The sequence below is a fragment of the Podarcis raffonei genome, chromosome 9 (genome assembly GCF_027172205.1).
Source record: "Podarcis raffonei isolate rPodRaf1 chromosome 9, rPodRaf1.pri, whole genome shotgun sequence".
In the NCBI taxonomy this organism is placed as follows: domain Eukaryota; kingdom Metazoa; phylum Chordata; class Lepidosauria; order Squamata; family Lacertidae; genus Podarcis; species Podarcis raffonei.
In genome coordinates this window covers 79,085,652-79,101,418 of record NC_070610.1, presented here as the reverse complement: position 1 = coordinate 79,101,418, position 15,767 = coordinate 79,085,652, and the positions used below count along the sequence as shown (strand labels likewise).

At 47.4% G+C, this 15,767-nt stretch overlaps 1 protein-coding gene across 7 annotated transcripts in view; it reads right to left on the bottom strand.

Moving 5' to 3' along the window:
• Positions 1-15,767, bottom strand: part of DYSF (dysferlin) — a 192,992-nt gene that overhangs the window by 176,421 nt on the left and 804 nt on the right. For 3 of the 7 annotated variants that reach the window (XM_053402224.1, XM_053402228.1, XM_053402226.1), the window contains exon 1: positions 1,289-1,424. The exons of the other annotated variants lie outside the window; for them this stretch is intronic. In XM_053402224.1, coding sequence (XP_053258199.1) covers positions 1,289-1,382 — 94 coding nt within the window. In that variant the 5' untranslated portion in view covers positions 1,383-1,424. Of the gene's footprint in view, positions 1-1,288; positions 1,425-15,767 lie in introns of those variants that run through there. 7 annotated transcript variants of the gene reach the window in all.

Sequence of the window (15,767 nt, the reverse complement as noted above, 5' to 3'; positions counted from 1 at the left end):
TAATTCTGTCCTTTCCTTAGCTATAATCATTCAATAAATAAATACATTCTGTTATTTATTTGGTCAAATGTATCAGGAAGAAGAGGGTCGTGACAACATCACGCCAAATAAAAACGTGAATTGGAGTTGGTTGGTGGAAACACATCAGAAGACAGCAGTTCAGAAGGAACAAAGGGGCAGATACATAAGAACTTGAGAAGATCGCGGCTGGATCAGGCCCAAGGGGACCCATCTAGGACAGAATCCTGTTCTGCCAGGGGCCAAACAGATGTGACAATGGGAAAATTGCAAGCAGGATCTGAGCGCAAGAGCAACTCTCCCCTCCGGTGGTTTCCAACAATGGATTCAGAAGCATTGCTGCCTCTGGCTGTGGAGGCAGAGAAAACCAAAGACTTTCACATTTCTCCCGGGAGGAGATCAGGGTTCAAATCCCCACTTGGCCAGGAGCCAGTCCCTGGCTTGGGAGCCAGTCCCTGCCTCTCAGCCTACTTTGAAGCATAGGTAAAGGTAAAGGGACCCCTGACCATTAGGTCCAGTCGTGACCAACTCTGGGGTTGCGGCGCTCATCTCGCTTTACTGGCCAAGGGAGCCGCCGTACAGCTTCCGGGTCATGTGGCCAGCATGACTAAGCCGCTTCTGGCGAACCAGAGCAGCGCACAGAAATGCCGTTTACCTTCCCGCTGGAGCGGTACCTATTTATCTACTTGCACTTTGACGTGCTTTCGAACTGCTAGGTTGGCAGGAGCAGGGACCGAGCAATGGGAGCTCACCCCGTCGCAGGGATTCGAACCACCAACTTTCTGATCGGCAAGTCCTAGGCTCTGTGGTTTAACCCACAGCGCCACCCGCGTCCCTACTTCGAAGCATAGCTGTCAACTTTTCCCTTTTCTTGCGAGGAATCCTATGCAGAATAAGAGGAAATCCCTTAAAAAAAAAGCGAAACGTTGACAGCTATGCTTCGAAGGGTCGTTGTGGGGATTAAATGAGGAGCGGGGTTGGGACCATGCCGGCCACCTTGAGCTCCTCAAAAGACAAGGTATGCTATAAAATGCAATGAAATAAATAAAAACGAAGACTGCCACTACGAAAAGTAAGTCCAAAAGCATGAATCAAAGATACAGATTAGAATAAACTCCCTCTGCAAAATCAACAAAACAGGAGTGCCGGGCAGAGCTCCCTTTTTGAGCAGCCTGTGGGGTGGGGCAGAGAGGAGGAGGAGTCCCCCCCCTTGTCCAGACCTCTGCCCCCCACCCTCTGCCTCTGGGCTGAGTCTCGGAGGGGCCCTTACCTCGGAAGGTGACGCTGGCCACCGGGTCGCTGCGCTTGTCGCCCTTCTCCAAGGCGGGCAGGCTGCAGGCGCGCTGCACGACGCAGCGGAACATGGTCTCTCTCTCTCTCTCTCTCTCTGGCGCGCGTCCGCCTTCAGGGGCGCAGCGCCCGCCGGTCACACAGAGCCATCCCCGCCCAGCGCCGCCCGCCTCCCGCCCAGCGCCGGACGCAGCATCAGGACCAGTCGGCAGGCCGGGCGGCGCGTTATCCCGCCAGGGGGCGCTGCGCGATCGGCCGGCCGGGATGCTCGGCGCGCAAAAGGAAGCGCAGCTGCGCGCAGCTACTCGCCCCCGCCGCATTTCGTCACTGGGATATGTTTGTTTGTTTGTTTGTTTGTTTGTTTGTTTGTTTGTTTGTTTGCTGTTAGATTTATATAGCCACCAGTCCATTAATATTCCCTGGGCGGCTTACAACAAGCTGTTTAAATGACAATATATAATAATAATTTTAAAAGCAACCATAGGCAATAAAAGACAGCAAAAAAAAAACACGTCCAAGCATAAGGGCTGGATTAACCGTTAAGCAAAATAAGCACGTGCTTAGGGCATCAAGGGAAGCACCCCAGAAATTTTCCGCTGCAAGATTTTAAACATGAATGGTCACCAGTTGTTCCTCTGAGTGTTCGTTTTCTCGGTTAAAGTATTTTTAAAACCCGAACAGAGCAAGAGTGCAACAAGGCAGGCCAGATGCCTCATCTTGACTGAGTATAGAAGCAGATGTGTCGGTAAGATTAGTTTGAGGATCTGATCAAAGACTTTGCAATTAGAAAAAGTGGGAGAAATTTTTTCCCCAGATAGAAATAAAGTGGGAACATACAAAAATAAAGATTATTTTCCATCCTACTGCAGGTTTTATTTCCTTTCAAAAAGTACAGTTTAGATTTACAGTTTATTATTGTTTATATTTTGAATGAGATATATATGGGGGCACCAAAATCTTTTAAGTGTTTGGGGCCTCGTAAAAAAGGTCTCAGTCCGGCCCTGCCTAGCATGCAGGATGAAATCACCTCTTTCTTCACTCCGGTTTAACTGCATTAACTGCACTGGAATTCCACCTTCCCTGTAGAACAAGGGAGGCGTTCCTGGTGAGTTCCCACACTTCTTTTTCTATTAATTAATTAATTGATTTTATACACTGCCCTTCATCTGAAGATCTCAGTGTGGTTCACAAGATAGAAATATAGGCTGGAAGCACAAAATAAATAGTGAAAACAAAAAGGAAAGGAAACAATAACACCCCCTTTCCACAAACACATTTAGATGTGGCCATAGAATATTAATCAGCCAAAGGTAAAGGTAAAGGTACCCCTGCCCGTCTGGGCCAGTCGTGTCCGACTCTAGGGTTGTGTGCTCATCTCACTCTAGAGGCCGGGAGCCAGCGCTGTCCGGAGACACTTCCGGGTCACGTGGCCAGTGTGACAAGCTGCATCTGGCGAGCCAGCGCAGCACACGGAAACGCCGTTTACCTTCCCGCTATAAAGCAGTACCTATTTATCTGCTTGCACTTAGAGGTGCTTTTGAACTGCTAGGTTGACAGGAGCTGAGACCGAACGACGGGAGCTCACCCCACCGCGGGGATTCGAACCGCCGACCTTACGATCAGCAAGTCCTAGGCACTGAGGTTTTACCCACAGCGCCACCCGTGTCCCAGTAATTAATCAGCCAAAGATCTGGTTAAAAAGGAACATTTTCGCCTAGCAATAACATGATAAAATTCAAAACAGCAAAAATTAATTGCCCATTTATTCAAAATCCAGCTAAAAATATTTAGTTTAATTAATTAAACAAAACTGATGAACTTGATCCTATAATATCAGTTTATTGAAGTTTGGTTTTCATTTGTGCCCTCCATAACCCCCTCCTCTGCTGCCCCCTGCCTCTTTGCATCCTCTTAGGTAATCTCACCTCCCGGGGGCTTTTATGGTGTAGGGTAAGGTGGGGTGGGGGGCACTGGGGGCAAGTTGATGGAACCAAGAGAGCAGCAGCACTAAAATGTTTGAGACCCACTGAGAGTGTCCGACCAGGGCCTGGTTCAAATCCCAACCCAGCCATGAAGCTCACTAGCAGAACAAGGTGACAGATATCTGCAACTGTCCTTTCTCCCTCCCTGGCATCGGGTAGCCTGAGGGAGGCGGCCTCTGATTATGGGATGTTCCCCTCCAGCCTGCCACATGCAGCATCCATCTAATACACCGCTCATCCTCTTCCACAATCTAACACACTTAGAAAACCGCATATGCTTCTGTCCATCATGACATCTGGTTGCAATGAGTTCCCCAGGCCACTTCCATGACACAGTGAGTTTTGTCCATTCCAAGCCTGCGGCCAGGCTAATCCCATGGGGCCTCAAGCCAGCACAGCAAAAGGCTTAATTCTTCTGTTTGAGTTTCATCAGTGACCGAAACTGCCTAACTGGAGAGTGAGATTAGAGAAGTGGGAAAACTTTGGGTTTGTCCTGCTCACCTACTGACACAGGTGCAACACTTGCAGCTCTTGCAGAGGAGGGAAGTTGGGATACAAATTCAATAAATCTGTATTTTTAATGAACATTTTATATTCTGTATCAACCGTTTGGAGGCTATGGGTGATTAAGCAGGAGATAGAGACCCTATCCAGGATGCGGGTGGCACTGTGGGTTAAACCACAGAGCCTAGGACTTGCCGATCAGAAGGTTGGTGGTTCGAATCCCCGCGACGGGGTGAGCTCCCGTTGCTTGGTCCCTGCTCCTGCCAACCTAGCAGTTCGAAAGCACGTCAAAGTGCAAGTAGATAAATAGGTACCACTCTGGCGGGAAGGTAAACAGCGTTTCCATGCGCTGCTCTGGTTCGCCAGAAGCGGCTTAGTCCTGCTGGCCACACGACCTGGAAGCTGTACGCTGCCTCCCTTGGCCAATAAAGCAAGATGAGCGCTGCAACCCCAGTGTCGGCCACGACTGGACCTAATGGTCAGGGGTCCCTTTACGTTTTACCTTTTAGTGACCCTATCCAACAGATAGAATAAAAACAGTCAAGAAAAACCCAGTTGTGCCATCTGAGGGTTCCATAGAAACATAGAATTGGGAAAGTTGGAAGGAACACATCTGAGCCACTGACAGCATCTTTTCAAAGTATTCTAGCCATTTAAACCTCAGATGGAAATCTGATGGGAAGATGGGGAGGGGTGGACAGGAAGTTGGCAGGGCCAGAAAGCAGAGGGCAACAGGAAGGGCCACTTTCCTCTTGGCAGTCTTAGGATATTGATGTTCTGTTCCACCTAAACAGATGTGTGGAGCTGTTGTATGTCACATGTCTGTTTACATTCTAGCGCAGCTTGCCGAGAACTTCCGTTTGTGTATTGTTGTTGTTTAGTCATTTAGTCGTGTCCAACTCTACGTGACCCCCTGGACCAGAGCACGCCAGGCACTCCTGTCTTCCACTGCCTCCTGCAGTTTGGTCAAACTCATGCTGGTAGCTTCGAGAACACTGTCCCACCATCTGGTTCTCTGTCGTCCCCTTCTCCTTGTGCCCTCCATCTTTCCCAACATCAGGGTCTTCTCCAGAGAGTTTTCTCTTCTCATGAGGTGGCCAAAGTATTGGAGCCTCAGCTTCAGGATCTGTCCTTCCAGTGAGCACTCAGGGCTGATTTCCTTCAGAATGGATAGGCTTGATCTTCTTGCAGTCCATGGGACTCTCAAGAGTCTCCTCCAGCACCATAATTCAAAAGCATCAATTCTTCGGCGATCAGCCTTCTTTATGGTCCAGCTCTCACTTCCATACATCACTACTGGGAAAACCATGGCTTTAACTATACGGTGTAGCTTTTGCTGCTTCTTTCTTGGACACGAAAGGGGGAAGACATGTTTTTTCCTTTGTCCTGATGTATGCTAAATAAACTGCTTGTAAATATGCTTTACATATGCCTCTGTCCGCCCTTCCGCCGTGAGGAGTTTATTTTCTCTGCTGGTTTGCGTGCTCAGCTTCGGAAAGGCTTCTGAAGCTCTGAGTCGCAGTTTTGATGCAGAACCGAGGACTGGAGTTTGACCAGCTGCCGGCCGGTGGGCTGGAGCCAGCTGGGGGTCTGCCAATTGCCCCCGTCCCCTTGGGCGCATCGCAACAGGCAGGAGGGTGGACAATCCCTGAGAAAGAGGGGGAATCACCTGAGGCATTCCTTTTAGGTATAATCACAAACGATATTCCTGACAATCAAAGGGAAGTATTCCTTTATGCAACGACAGCTGCCAGGATGCTTATAGCAAAGAATTGGAAAGGGAGAAAAATTCGATCAATGAAAAAATGGCAAATTACATTTTGTGAATATATAAACCTGGCAAGACTCACAGCATTCATAAGGGGACAATTGGACCAGAAATTATTAAAAGAATGGGGATGCGCTAAAGAGTATATGAAAAAAACATTGTTCTGGAGTAAGCATATCAGTGTGTAATGAATGACGCTTTGCAGGGTTAAAGAAAAAGAAAAATGATGTAAAAAGTATAAAGATAAAGGTAATCTACATTAGACACAACAATTTAGAAAGAGTAAAATTTTTGAGGTCTTAGAACAAAGTCAATATGTGTATATGTATGTAATGATAGAATGAAGATATGGTTTTGTTTGTAGATGTGTGCTTTTTTTCCTTTTCCTTTTTTTCTTTTATCCTTTTATGTGTTCTGTTTTTCTTTCTTGTTTGTATAGTTTTATTTTGGATTCAATGTTTGTAATTTTTGTTGTAATTTCGCATTGAAAATAAAAAAAACTTTAAAAAAGACAGAAAAAAGAAAGAGGGGGAGCCTCACAGGTTGGTGATGCAGGAGCCTTCATGAAGAAGAGCTCTAGAAGGCGTGCGCAGGATAAGTCCTCTCGGCTGCCCTGTGCACGTCGCAGGCAGAGCAGAACCACCTTAAATAACACGAGCTTAAAGCGGATGACTGTTCTGCCCACAAATTCTGCACCTGTTGGGTGGAAATACCCTTTTGGCAGCAGGAGGACTGATGACTCAGTGTTCCCAGGGGGAGAGAAAGAATCCAGCTGGGAAATCTGGTCCTGCCTCTGGAGTCTCGGTTTGGGACTTTTCAGTTTGGAGAAAAGGAAGGGAGGAAGAATTGGCAAGATATAGAATTATGCATGACATGGAGACAGCGGGTGAAGTTCTTCTCCCTCTCTCACAACGACAGAAACCCACCACATCTAATGAAGTTGATGGATGGAAGATTTAGGACGGGGGGGGGGGGTGGGACATCCACACAGCGCAGTGTTAAACTGTGGAACTCCCTCCCTCAGGAGGCAGCGCTGGCCGCCAGCCAAAATGGCTTTAAAAGAGGATTAGACAAATTCATGGAGGAAGAGAGGGCTATCGATGGGCGTCTCTCCACAGTCGGAGGCAGCAAAGGCCTCCTCGATGCCGGCGCCCAGCCTGTGGAACGCCCTCCCATCAGATGTCAAGTCAATAAACAATGACTTTTAGAAGACATCTGAAGGCAGCCCTGTTTAGGGAAGTTTTTAACGTTTAATGCTGTATTGTGTTTTTAATATTCGGTTGGGAGCTCCCCAGAGTGGCTGGGGAAGCCCAGCCAGATGGGCAGGGTATAAATAATAAATTATTATTATTATTATTATTATTATTATTATTATTATTATTATTATAGTTGGGAGCACCCAGAGTGGCTGGGGAAGTGCAGCCAGATGGGTGGGGTAAAGGTAAAGATAAAGGGACCCCTGACCATTAGATCCAGTCGCAGACGACTCTGGGGTTGCGGGGCTCATCTCGCTTTATTGGCCAAGGGAGCCTGCGTACAGCTTCTGGGGCATGTGGCCAGCAGGACTAAGCCGCTTCTGGCGAACCAGAGCAGCGCATGGAAACACCATTTCCCTTCCTGCCGGAGTGGAACCTATTTATCTACTTGCACTTTGACGTGCTTTCGAACTGCTAGGTTGGCAGGAGCAGGGACCGAGCAACGGGAGCTCACCCCGTCGCGGGGATTCAAACCACCGACCTTCTGATCAGCAAGTCCTAAGCTCTGTGGTTTAACCCACAGCGCCACCCACGTCCCTATATGGGTGGGGTATAAATAATAAATTGTTATTGTTATTATTATTATTTTGAACCCCAGTTGCTGGAAACCACAGGAGAGGAAAGGACGCTCAGGTCCTGCCTGCAGGTTCTCCATTGGTGAGAAGGTGGTCTAGACGGGTCCCCTTTGGCCTGATCCAGCAGCCTCTTCTTATCATAGAATCACAGAATCGCAGAGTGGGAAGGGATCCCAAAGATCATCTAGGCCAACCCTAGCAGAACAGTCTCCCTCGGAAGGTTGTGGACAACTTGTAATGATGACATTGGAGCAGTTCTACATTATTGTTGTTGCTGTTATTATTAGAATTTATATACCACCCTATACCTGCAGGTCTCAGGGCAGTTCACAGAATTCTGATTTCCATACTGATTGTTTTGGCAAGGACATATGGTGTCATCTCCAGTCTCCTTCCTTGGAGGTTTTTAAGAAGTAGTTGGGTGGCCATCTGTCATGGATGCTTTAGCTGAGATTCCTGCATTGCAGGGGTTGGACTAGATGATCCTCTGTGCCCCTTCCAACTCTAGCATTGTAGGATCTCAAGGGAGCAGAAAAGACTATTTATGCATGCGACCACGACTGTGTGGACGTTATTGGTCCAGAGGTGGAAGGAAGATAAAGTCCCGACCAGAGAAGAATGGCCGATGAAGTGGATGGACTATGCCGAAATGGCAAAAATGACCGGAAGAATCAGAAATGAGGAAGACCAGAATTTTAATAAGGAATGGAAGCAAAAAAACTGACCTTTTCCTGTTAGGCAAAGATCGTAAGACAACCCGGATGAGCGCCAGATTCTGTGTACAGATCTGTAGGCATAGAGCATTGCTCGACCCAAACTAGTTCGTTAAGAAAATCCCCAAACTCGGTTCCATGGGTGACTCTGGGTCATAGCTTATCTTAAAGTTTTAAGTGTCTATATGATTGTCGCATTTATAAATTTTAAATTTATTGTTGTACGTTGTTTTAAATGTTTGCTTTCCTTCTGGGATTGTATCCCCAAGTGTGTTTTAAAAGCTGGTCTTCGGCCGTAATAAATTATTTATCTAATAAGGAATGGGGAAAATCTATAACTTATCCTAAAGAGCATTGCAAACAGTTAAAATTATTAGTAGGATTGGAATAAGACTTGTAGTTTAATGGTGAATTTTGGACACAATGGAGATGTAAAAGATCTGGATCATCATAAAAGATGCGGGAGGAAATGATTAGCAATAGGACCCACAAAGGGGTGAAGAAGTCCAGGAGATTCTGTGGTATCTTATTTATGTGTTTGATATGTGACTGTAAAGTTTTAATCTGAAAAACCAAATAAATATTCCTCTAGGATTCTACCCCCTTGCAATGCAGGAATCTCAGCTAAAGCACCCTTGACAGAGGGCCACCCAACCCACCGCTCTCAATGTTTCCTTTTTTAAAAAAAGAAATTCCCTTATTCCGAATAGGATTCCTCGCAAGAAAAGGGGAAAGTTGACAGCTATGGCCTAACCTCTGCTTCAAAAACTCCAAGGAAGGAGAGGCCTGTTCCACCATCAAAATCTCTTGCTCCTCTCATGTTCTCCTCCTTTGCAAAGCGGCCGCTGAGCCCTGGAGCTTCTGTGACACAGAGAGAGCTCTGCCAGGTCAGCCATCCCAGCCCCCGCTGGCCAAACAGGTGCTGGGGCCAGGATCCAAAGGCGCTGCGTGACGGCAAGGAGGAAACTATAAAAAGAGCAGGGTGTGGCGGTGCTGGGGAGATTATTTTTCTCGTCTGGCTCCTTTGCTGGGCTTCTGCAGCGCCTGTTGCCAAATACCCAGGGCAGGATCCAGTCTCTCCGATTATGAGGAAGGGTCTATGGAGGTGGGGCAGAGGGGGAACGGGAAAGGAGGAGGACCGGAGACCCTCTGAAACTCTCTCTCTCTTTTTTAATAAATAATTTTTATTTGCTATGTTATCACCTCCTCTGAAACCCTCTCAGCCACAGACTGTGGCTTCTCCATGTGACACAGCCCTCTGCACATGCGCAGAGACACTCTCTTCCTTCCGCCTTTGCTTTTTCCAAGCCAAGCCTGGAGGGAAGTTAACCATGGCCATGCCACATGCCAGGCATAATAACAACAATAAAAATAATTTATTATTTATACCCCATCCATCTGGCTGGGTTTCCCCAGCCACTCTGGGCGACTCCCAACAGAATTAATGATAATAATAAAAAAGCGATAAAACATCAGACATTAAAAGCTTCCCTAAACAGACCCCTCCCTTCTCTCTCTCCCTGTGAGATCCTTTTCCCAGGAAGCCTCCGCTAGATAGCGGGATTTACTTCTGAGTAAACATACATAGGATTGCACTGTGAGTGCGCATCGCCAGCTCCTCCTGCCTCTTTCTGCCTCCCATTTCCTCTGCTTGTCTACCTGCTGCCGAGCTTTAGTTTGGAAGCTCCTTGGGGCAGAGACCTGCCCTCTTGTGCCTTGTAATGCACTATGCATGTTGAAGGAGAAATAATAATGATGATGATGATGATGATGATGATGATGATGCAGGTTTTGCACTAGATGACCGCCCTCCCTTGGGTCCCTTCCAGCTACAATTCTATCATTTTATGATGATGGATGACAGGAAGAACATGCACAAGAGCCCAAGAGGCTAATTCGAGCCAGGATTTCAAATATATAGCCTGCTGAAGGTACTGTAAGAGTTTGACAGCTGTCAAATTAGCTGTCAGACGGAAAGAGAGAACTTTGTTTCTGTTGCTTCTGCTGGCTATATTTGTTACAATTTGACTATATTTTCTTGAAAACAAGGAAGAACTGATACAAACTAATCTGATTTTTGGATTTGAACTGGAAAGAACACTAAGTAACCAAAATCCCTCTAGAGGGGGTTCTGGGACATTACAAGAATGGCTGAAGGAGGGGAAATTCAAGCTGAACTGGACAGAGTCTTTGTTCTCTTGGGAAAGTTACAAGGCCAAATTGATGTTTTGGCTACAAATGTTACAACTCTGGACTTAACAGTAAACAAATTCATTGAATCTGACAAGGAACCAACTCAGGAAGCTCATGCAGCTGAACAAGAAGAGAAACTGGAGAGTTTTGAGAGTGGGAAGAAAGAGATATATGGTGTTCCTGAGAAAAAGGAAGGAGGAGCTGTAATTTTACAGATGGTAAAGGAAAGCCAGAGGCCTGGCATGATGGCTGTAAAGGAAAATAAGAACTTGATGGTGAAAATTTGGTTTGAATTGGAGACTGAAGAATGGAGAGATCTTCTTGTGTGGAGATCTGAAGACCTATGGATTACAAATCTGATTAAGATGGAAGTTGGAGTTTTCGGGACATTTGGATTTAAAAAGAGTAAGAAACAAGACTTAGGCTCCACTTTTGAGTATGGAGGTCTGGTTGGAAGAAATATGGACTTTATTGGACTAGAGCTTCTCCGAGATTTGGTGTTTAATACTAAGGACTATCCAAAAATCTGGCAGAGAGGAACTGAGAGAAAATTGAGAGCCTCGGACGTGAGATCCCCAGGCTGAGAGTAGACTAAGACTGATGGACACTTGTTGGGGATTGAAACCGGGAAAGGGGGGGTGGAGTTTGGGAATCCAAAGGGGGCATAATTATAATTTGTTTTGTTTTTATTTTGTTTTGTTATCTGTATGAGAATTGGGGAAATCGTGGAAGGGAATTTAGGTCGACTTTAGAAAAAAGGCTTTAAGTATGAGAACAGATGTGTTATTGATGTTTATAAGTTATAAGTTATAAATTTATAAGTTAAAAGTTTAAAAGTTAAAATTGTTTTTTTTTTAAAATGACTGAAATGTAAAAAGGTTAAAAATTGGGGACAAGAACTTGTTGAGCCAACAATTTGAACTGGAATACAAAAGGGGGAGGTGGGGGGAAGTCAGGAAAATATGTTATTGAAAGTGAGGGCTTTGAATTTTATGTGTTTTTAATTTTTGTTTTGTTTTGTTTTCTTATTTGTGTTTTTGTATTTTTCTTTGACTTTTTTGGATAATGGAAAAATCTTAATAAATATCATTTAAAAAAAAAAGGATTTCAAATATATAAAAAGGTAAAGGTGAAGGACCCCTGACAGTTACCGTATTTTTTGCTCTATAAGACACACTTTTCCCCTCCTAAAAAGTAAGGGGAAATGATTATGCGTCTTATGGAGCGAATGCAGGCTGCGCAGCTATCCCAGAAGCCAGAACAGCGAGAGGGAGTGCTGCACAGCGCTCCCTCTTGCTGTTCTAGCTTCTGGCTTAGCCCCTCTGTCCCTTCCCCCACCTCCCAGAAAAGCCCACAAGAGCCGCACTCCATTTAAAGAGCCGGCTCTTGGGGGCTTTTCCCTGAGGAGGGAGAAGCCTGCAAGCGTTGCACACACGCTCCATGCGGGTCGTGAAAGGGAGCGCTGAGCAGAGCCTGGGATGCATACAGGCTCTGCTCAGCGCTCCCTTTAAAGAATATTTTTTTTCTTGCATTCCCCCTCTAAAAACTAGGTGCGTCTTATGGTCAGGTGTGTCTTATGGAGCGAAACATACAGTAAGTCCAGTCGCAGACGACTCTGGGGTTGCGCACTCATCTTGATCTATAGGACGAGGGAGCTGGCGTTTGTCCGCAGTCAGTTTTTCCGGGTCATGTGGCCAGCAGGACTAAGCCGCTTCTGGCGAACCAGAGCAGCGCATGGAAATGCCGTTTACCTTCCCGCCGGACCAGTACCGATTTATCTATTTGCACTTTGACGTGCTTTTGAACTGCTAGGTAGGCAGGAGCTGGGACCGAGCAATGGGAGTTCAACCCGTCGCGGGGATTCGAACCGCCAACCTTCTGATCAGCAAGTCCTAGGCTCTGTGGTTTAACCCACAGCACCACCTGCATCCCTTCAAACATATACATCAACCCTAAAGGGAAGTGTGCCCTGAAGCATGTGCAGAGTGCACCAACACCTGACCAAAAGCACCCCGCATCCTAGAGGCCAAGTGCCTCTTTGTTTGGAGCTAAATGCTGCAAGGGCTGTTTTCCCCCAGGACCTTTCCCTCTGGGCTGGGCACTCAAAAGTTAAAGCCAACTGCTGGGTTTAGGCCCAGGGAAATTGGAAGGAGAGATATCACTGTTGACTCTGGCCTCAGACTCCAGAGGGCCAGGCAGAGCTTTCCTCCAGGCCTTGCCTTTCAAGCTGCTTACAGAGCTCGGGGCAAAGGAAAAGCCCCACCTTCTTCATGCAGCACCTAGTTAAACTGTGGAACTCCTTGCCACAAGGAAGCAGGGAGGCCACCAACCTGGGTGGCTTTCAAAGAGCAAGAATTATTATGGACCATATGGTCTCCCCTGCCTTGCCCCCACTGAAAAACCTCCTCCTGGCCCAAGACTTAGTTGCATGGAAACTCCAGCCCCTTCTCTGGCTCAAATCCTGCCCTCTAACACTGGCCCACCCCATGTAAATTCTGCAGGGCGAGATTCCCATGACCCCCAAACCCAGTCCTTCCAAGTCTCCTTTTACGTCGCCCTCGTAAGATCCAGAAGCTGCAGTCGGTGCAGGATGCTGCAGCACAATTGCTGACAGGAAGGAAGCCAGGTCAGCACTGACCATCCCTGCTCAGAGATTTGCGCTGGCTGCCCATCTGCTACCAAGTCAAGTTCAAGGTGTTACTATTAGCATATAAAGCCCCTAACAACTGGGGACCAGAACGGGCACTAGCACATATGCCAAATAATTCCCATTTGGCGTTTAGAAGAATTAGCTCCATAAATGTGGCAACACCTTTGTCCTTTGGAACTCCCTGCCAATTGATCTCAAGCAGGTGCCTTCACTCACTGCACTCTTTCCGGCACCTGCTAAAACACTCTTGTTTAGACAAGCCTACCCAGATGCTTAGAAAGAAAATGTGGGTCTTAACCGGTTTTAGTAATTTTAACTTTTTGTATGCTTCAAACTATTGTTGTAATTTCCCCCTTGATTTTCTCGTTTTATCTTTTCGCAAACCGCTTTGAGGTTTCCGCCTGCAATCAAGCAGCGTATACATTTTATGAAATGGATATACTGTAAATGAAAAAATAAAGTAAGGGGGGCATTTAGCTTCACTGACTCATAAGTTACACACACACACACACACACACACAGTGGCGTAGCGTGGGTTGTCAGCACCCGGGGCAAGGCAAGTAATTTGTGCCCCCTAACCCGTGGAGCCAGGTAGGGGCAGAGAGCTGCTAGTGCGAGCGTGCCCCCCAGATGTTGCGCCCGGTGCAGCTGGCCCCCCCTGCACCCCCCACGCTACGCCACTGCACACATACACACACAAAAAAACAAAATATGATTCAACCGTTGGTTGCTCTGACATTATATCCAATAAATTGGGTATAAATTTTACAACGTACATAACAAATCAGTCACCAGACTTCCTTAAAATACTGCCAGAGAGACGTAGCTGGGTGATGATGACCCCTTTGGTCTGCACTGACCCAGATCCTGTTTTGCTTTTCCTGGTGAACGAGTTCAGCAGCAGCAGCAAATCTGTAGCCTCAGATGCAGGAGGTTGACCCCCATCCCCTTTGGAATATGGAAAGGGAGGGAGGCGTCAAATGAATTAAAGCCCAAATAAAATCCCCACACTGAGAAAGCTAGCATGGAAGGGAGAAGCATTCTAGATGCCCTGGGATGCAGGAAAGGACCACAGCAACATGCAAATACTACGCGGAGCTGCCTTACATCCATCAGAGCCCCCTGCGGTCTGAAGTGGTGCAGTCCATGCGCAGCACCTTAATGCGCATGCGCAGCAACTCAAGTGGCCCCAGCCAAGGTGTTCTGCTGCCTGAGGCAGGAGAGCAAAACCCCGGCCCTCCCAGCCCAAATGCAAAGTACCCAAGGGGCAAGCCAAGTTTGATGTTGCTTCTCCCCGGCCGTGGAATTGCAACAATAATGATGGAAATAAGATTGAGCAATAGCCAAAATCAGCTGCTCCCCCTTTCCCAATGGTAGGGCTGGTCCTCTGAGCCATTCCAAAGAAAGAGAGGCAGGTTCCTTAACATTGCATTGAAGCAGAAACACAGTGAATGGACACAGCCACACTTGAGCATTTTTATGATTTCACAAGGCAAATTCCCAACACAGAACTTTAAACTTGGGCTGGATTGAGCCACTTCCTTGGGTGCCATTTCCTTTCTGGACCTGGCAGAGACTCTGCCACAAATATTGATTCACTCGCAGGCTGAGCAACTGCACCAAGATGAGGTACTTTGAGGCCATGAAATTTGGCTGAGGATGAGTAGGAGACACACCTCCTAAGAGCCGGCTGGATCAGGCCCAGTGGCCCATCTAGTCCAGCCTCCTGTTCTCAACGGGGCTGAGCAGCTGCCTTTGGGCATGGGTAGGTCTAAACCACAGAGCCTAGGACTTGCTGATCAGAAGGTGAGCAGTTCGAATCCCCGCAACGGGGTGAGCTCCCGTTGCTCAGTCCCTGCTCCTGCCAACCTAGCAGTTCGAAAGCACCTCAAAGTGCAAGTAGATAAATAGGTACCACTCCAGCGGGAAGGTAAATGGCGTTTCCGTGCGCTGCTCTGGTTCGCCAGAAGTGGCTTAGTCATGCTGGCCACATGACCCGGAAGCTGTACGCCGGCTCCCTCGGCCAATAAAGCGAGATGAGCGCCGCAACCCTAGAGTCAGCCACGACTAGACCTAACAGTCAGGGGCACCTTTACCTTTTAGGTAAACTAAGGCCCCGGGGTCAGATCCAGCCCAATCACCTTCTAAATCCAGCCTGTGGACAGTCTGGGAATCAGTGTGTTTCTCCGAGAGTGTGTCCTTTTATTTAAAATGCATCTCTGGGTTATTTGTGGGGCATAGGAATTTGTGGGGCATTTCCCACCCAAAATATAGTCCGGCCCCCCACAAGGTCTGAGGGATAGTGGACCGGCCCCCTGCTGAAAAAGTTTGCTGACCCCTGCCTTTGGGGAACCTGGAAGCAAGATCTGAGCACCAGAGCTCTCTTCCCTCTCGGGGTTTACAGCCACTGGTTTTGGAAGCCTTGCTGTCTCCAACTGCAAAGGGAGAGACATAGCCGGCCTGGTTGGAGCCATCAATCTCCCTTTCCTCTGGGAATTTGTACAGTTCTCTCGTAAAGCTGCTTAGGCCATCGCACTTCTTGTGGGAGGGAGTTCCACAGTTTAACTACGAGAAAGACTGTATCTCTCCTGAACCTTTCAACATTCACCCTTGCCAGGTGTGCCCAAGTTCTAGGGATAGGAGGGAGGAAAATTTCTCTGCACCCACTTTCCCCATGGCATGCAGACTTTTTATAAACTTCTATACGCCTTGGGACGCGGGTGGTGCTGTGGGTTAAACCACAGAGCCTAGGGCTTGCCGATCAGAAGGTTGGCGGTTCAAATCCCCGCAACGGGGTGAGCTCCTGTTGCTCGGTCCC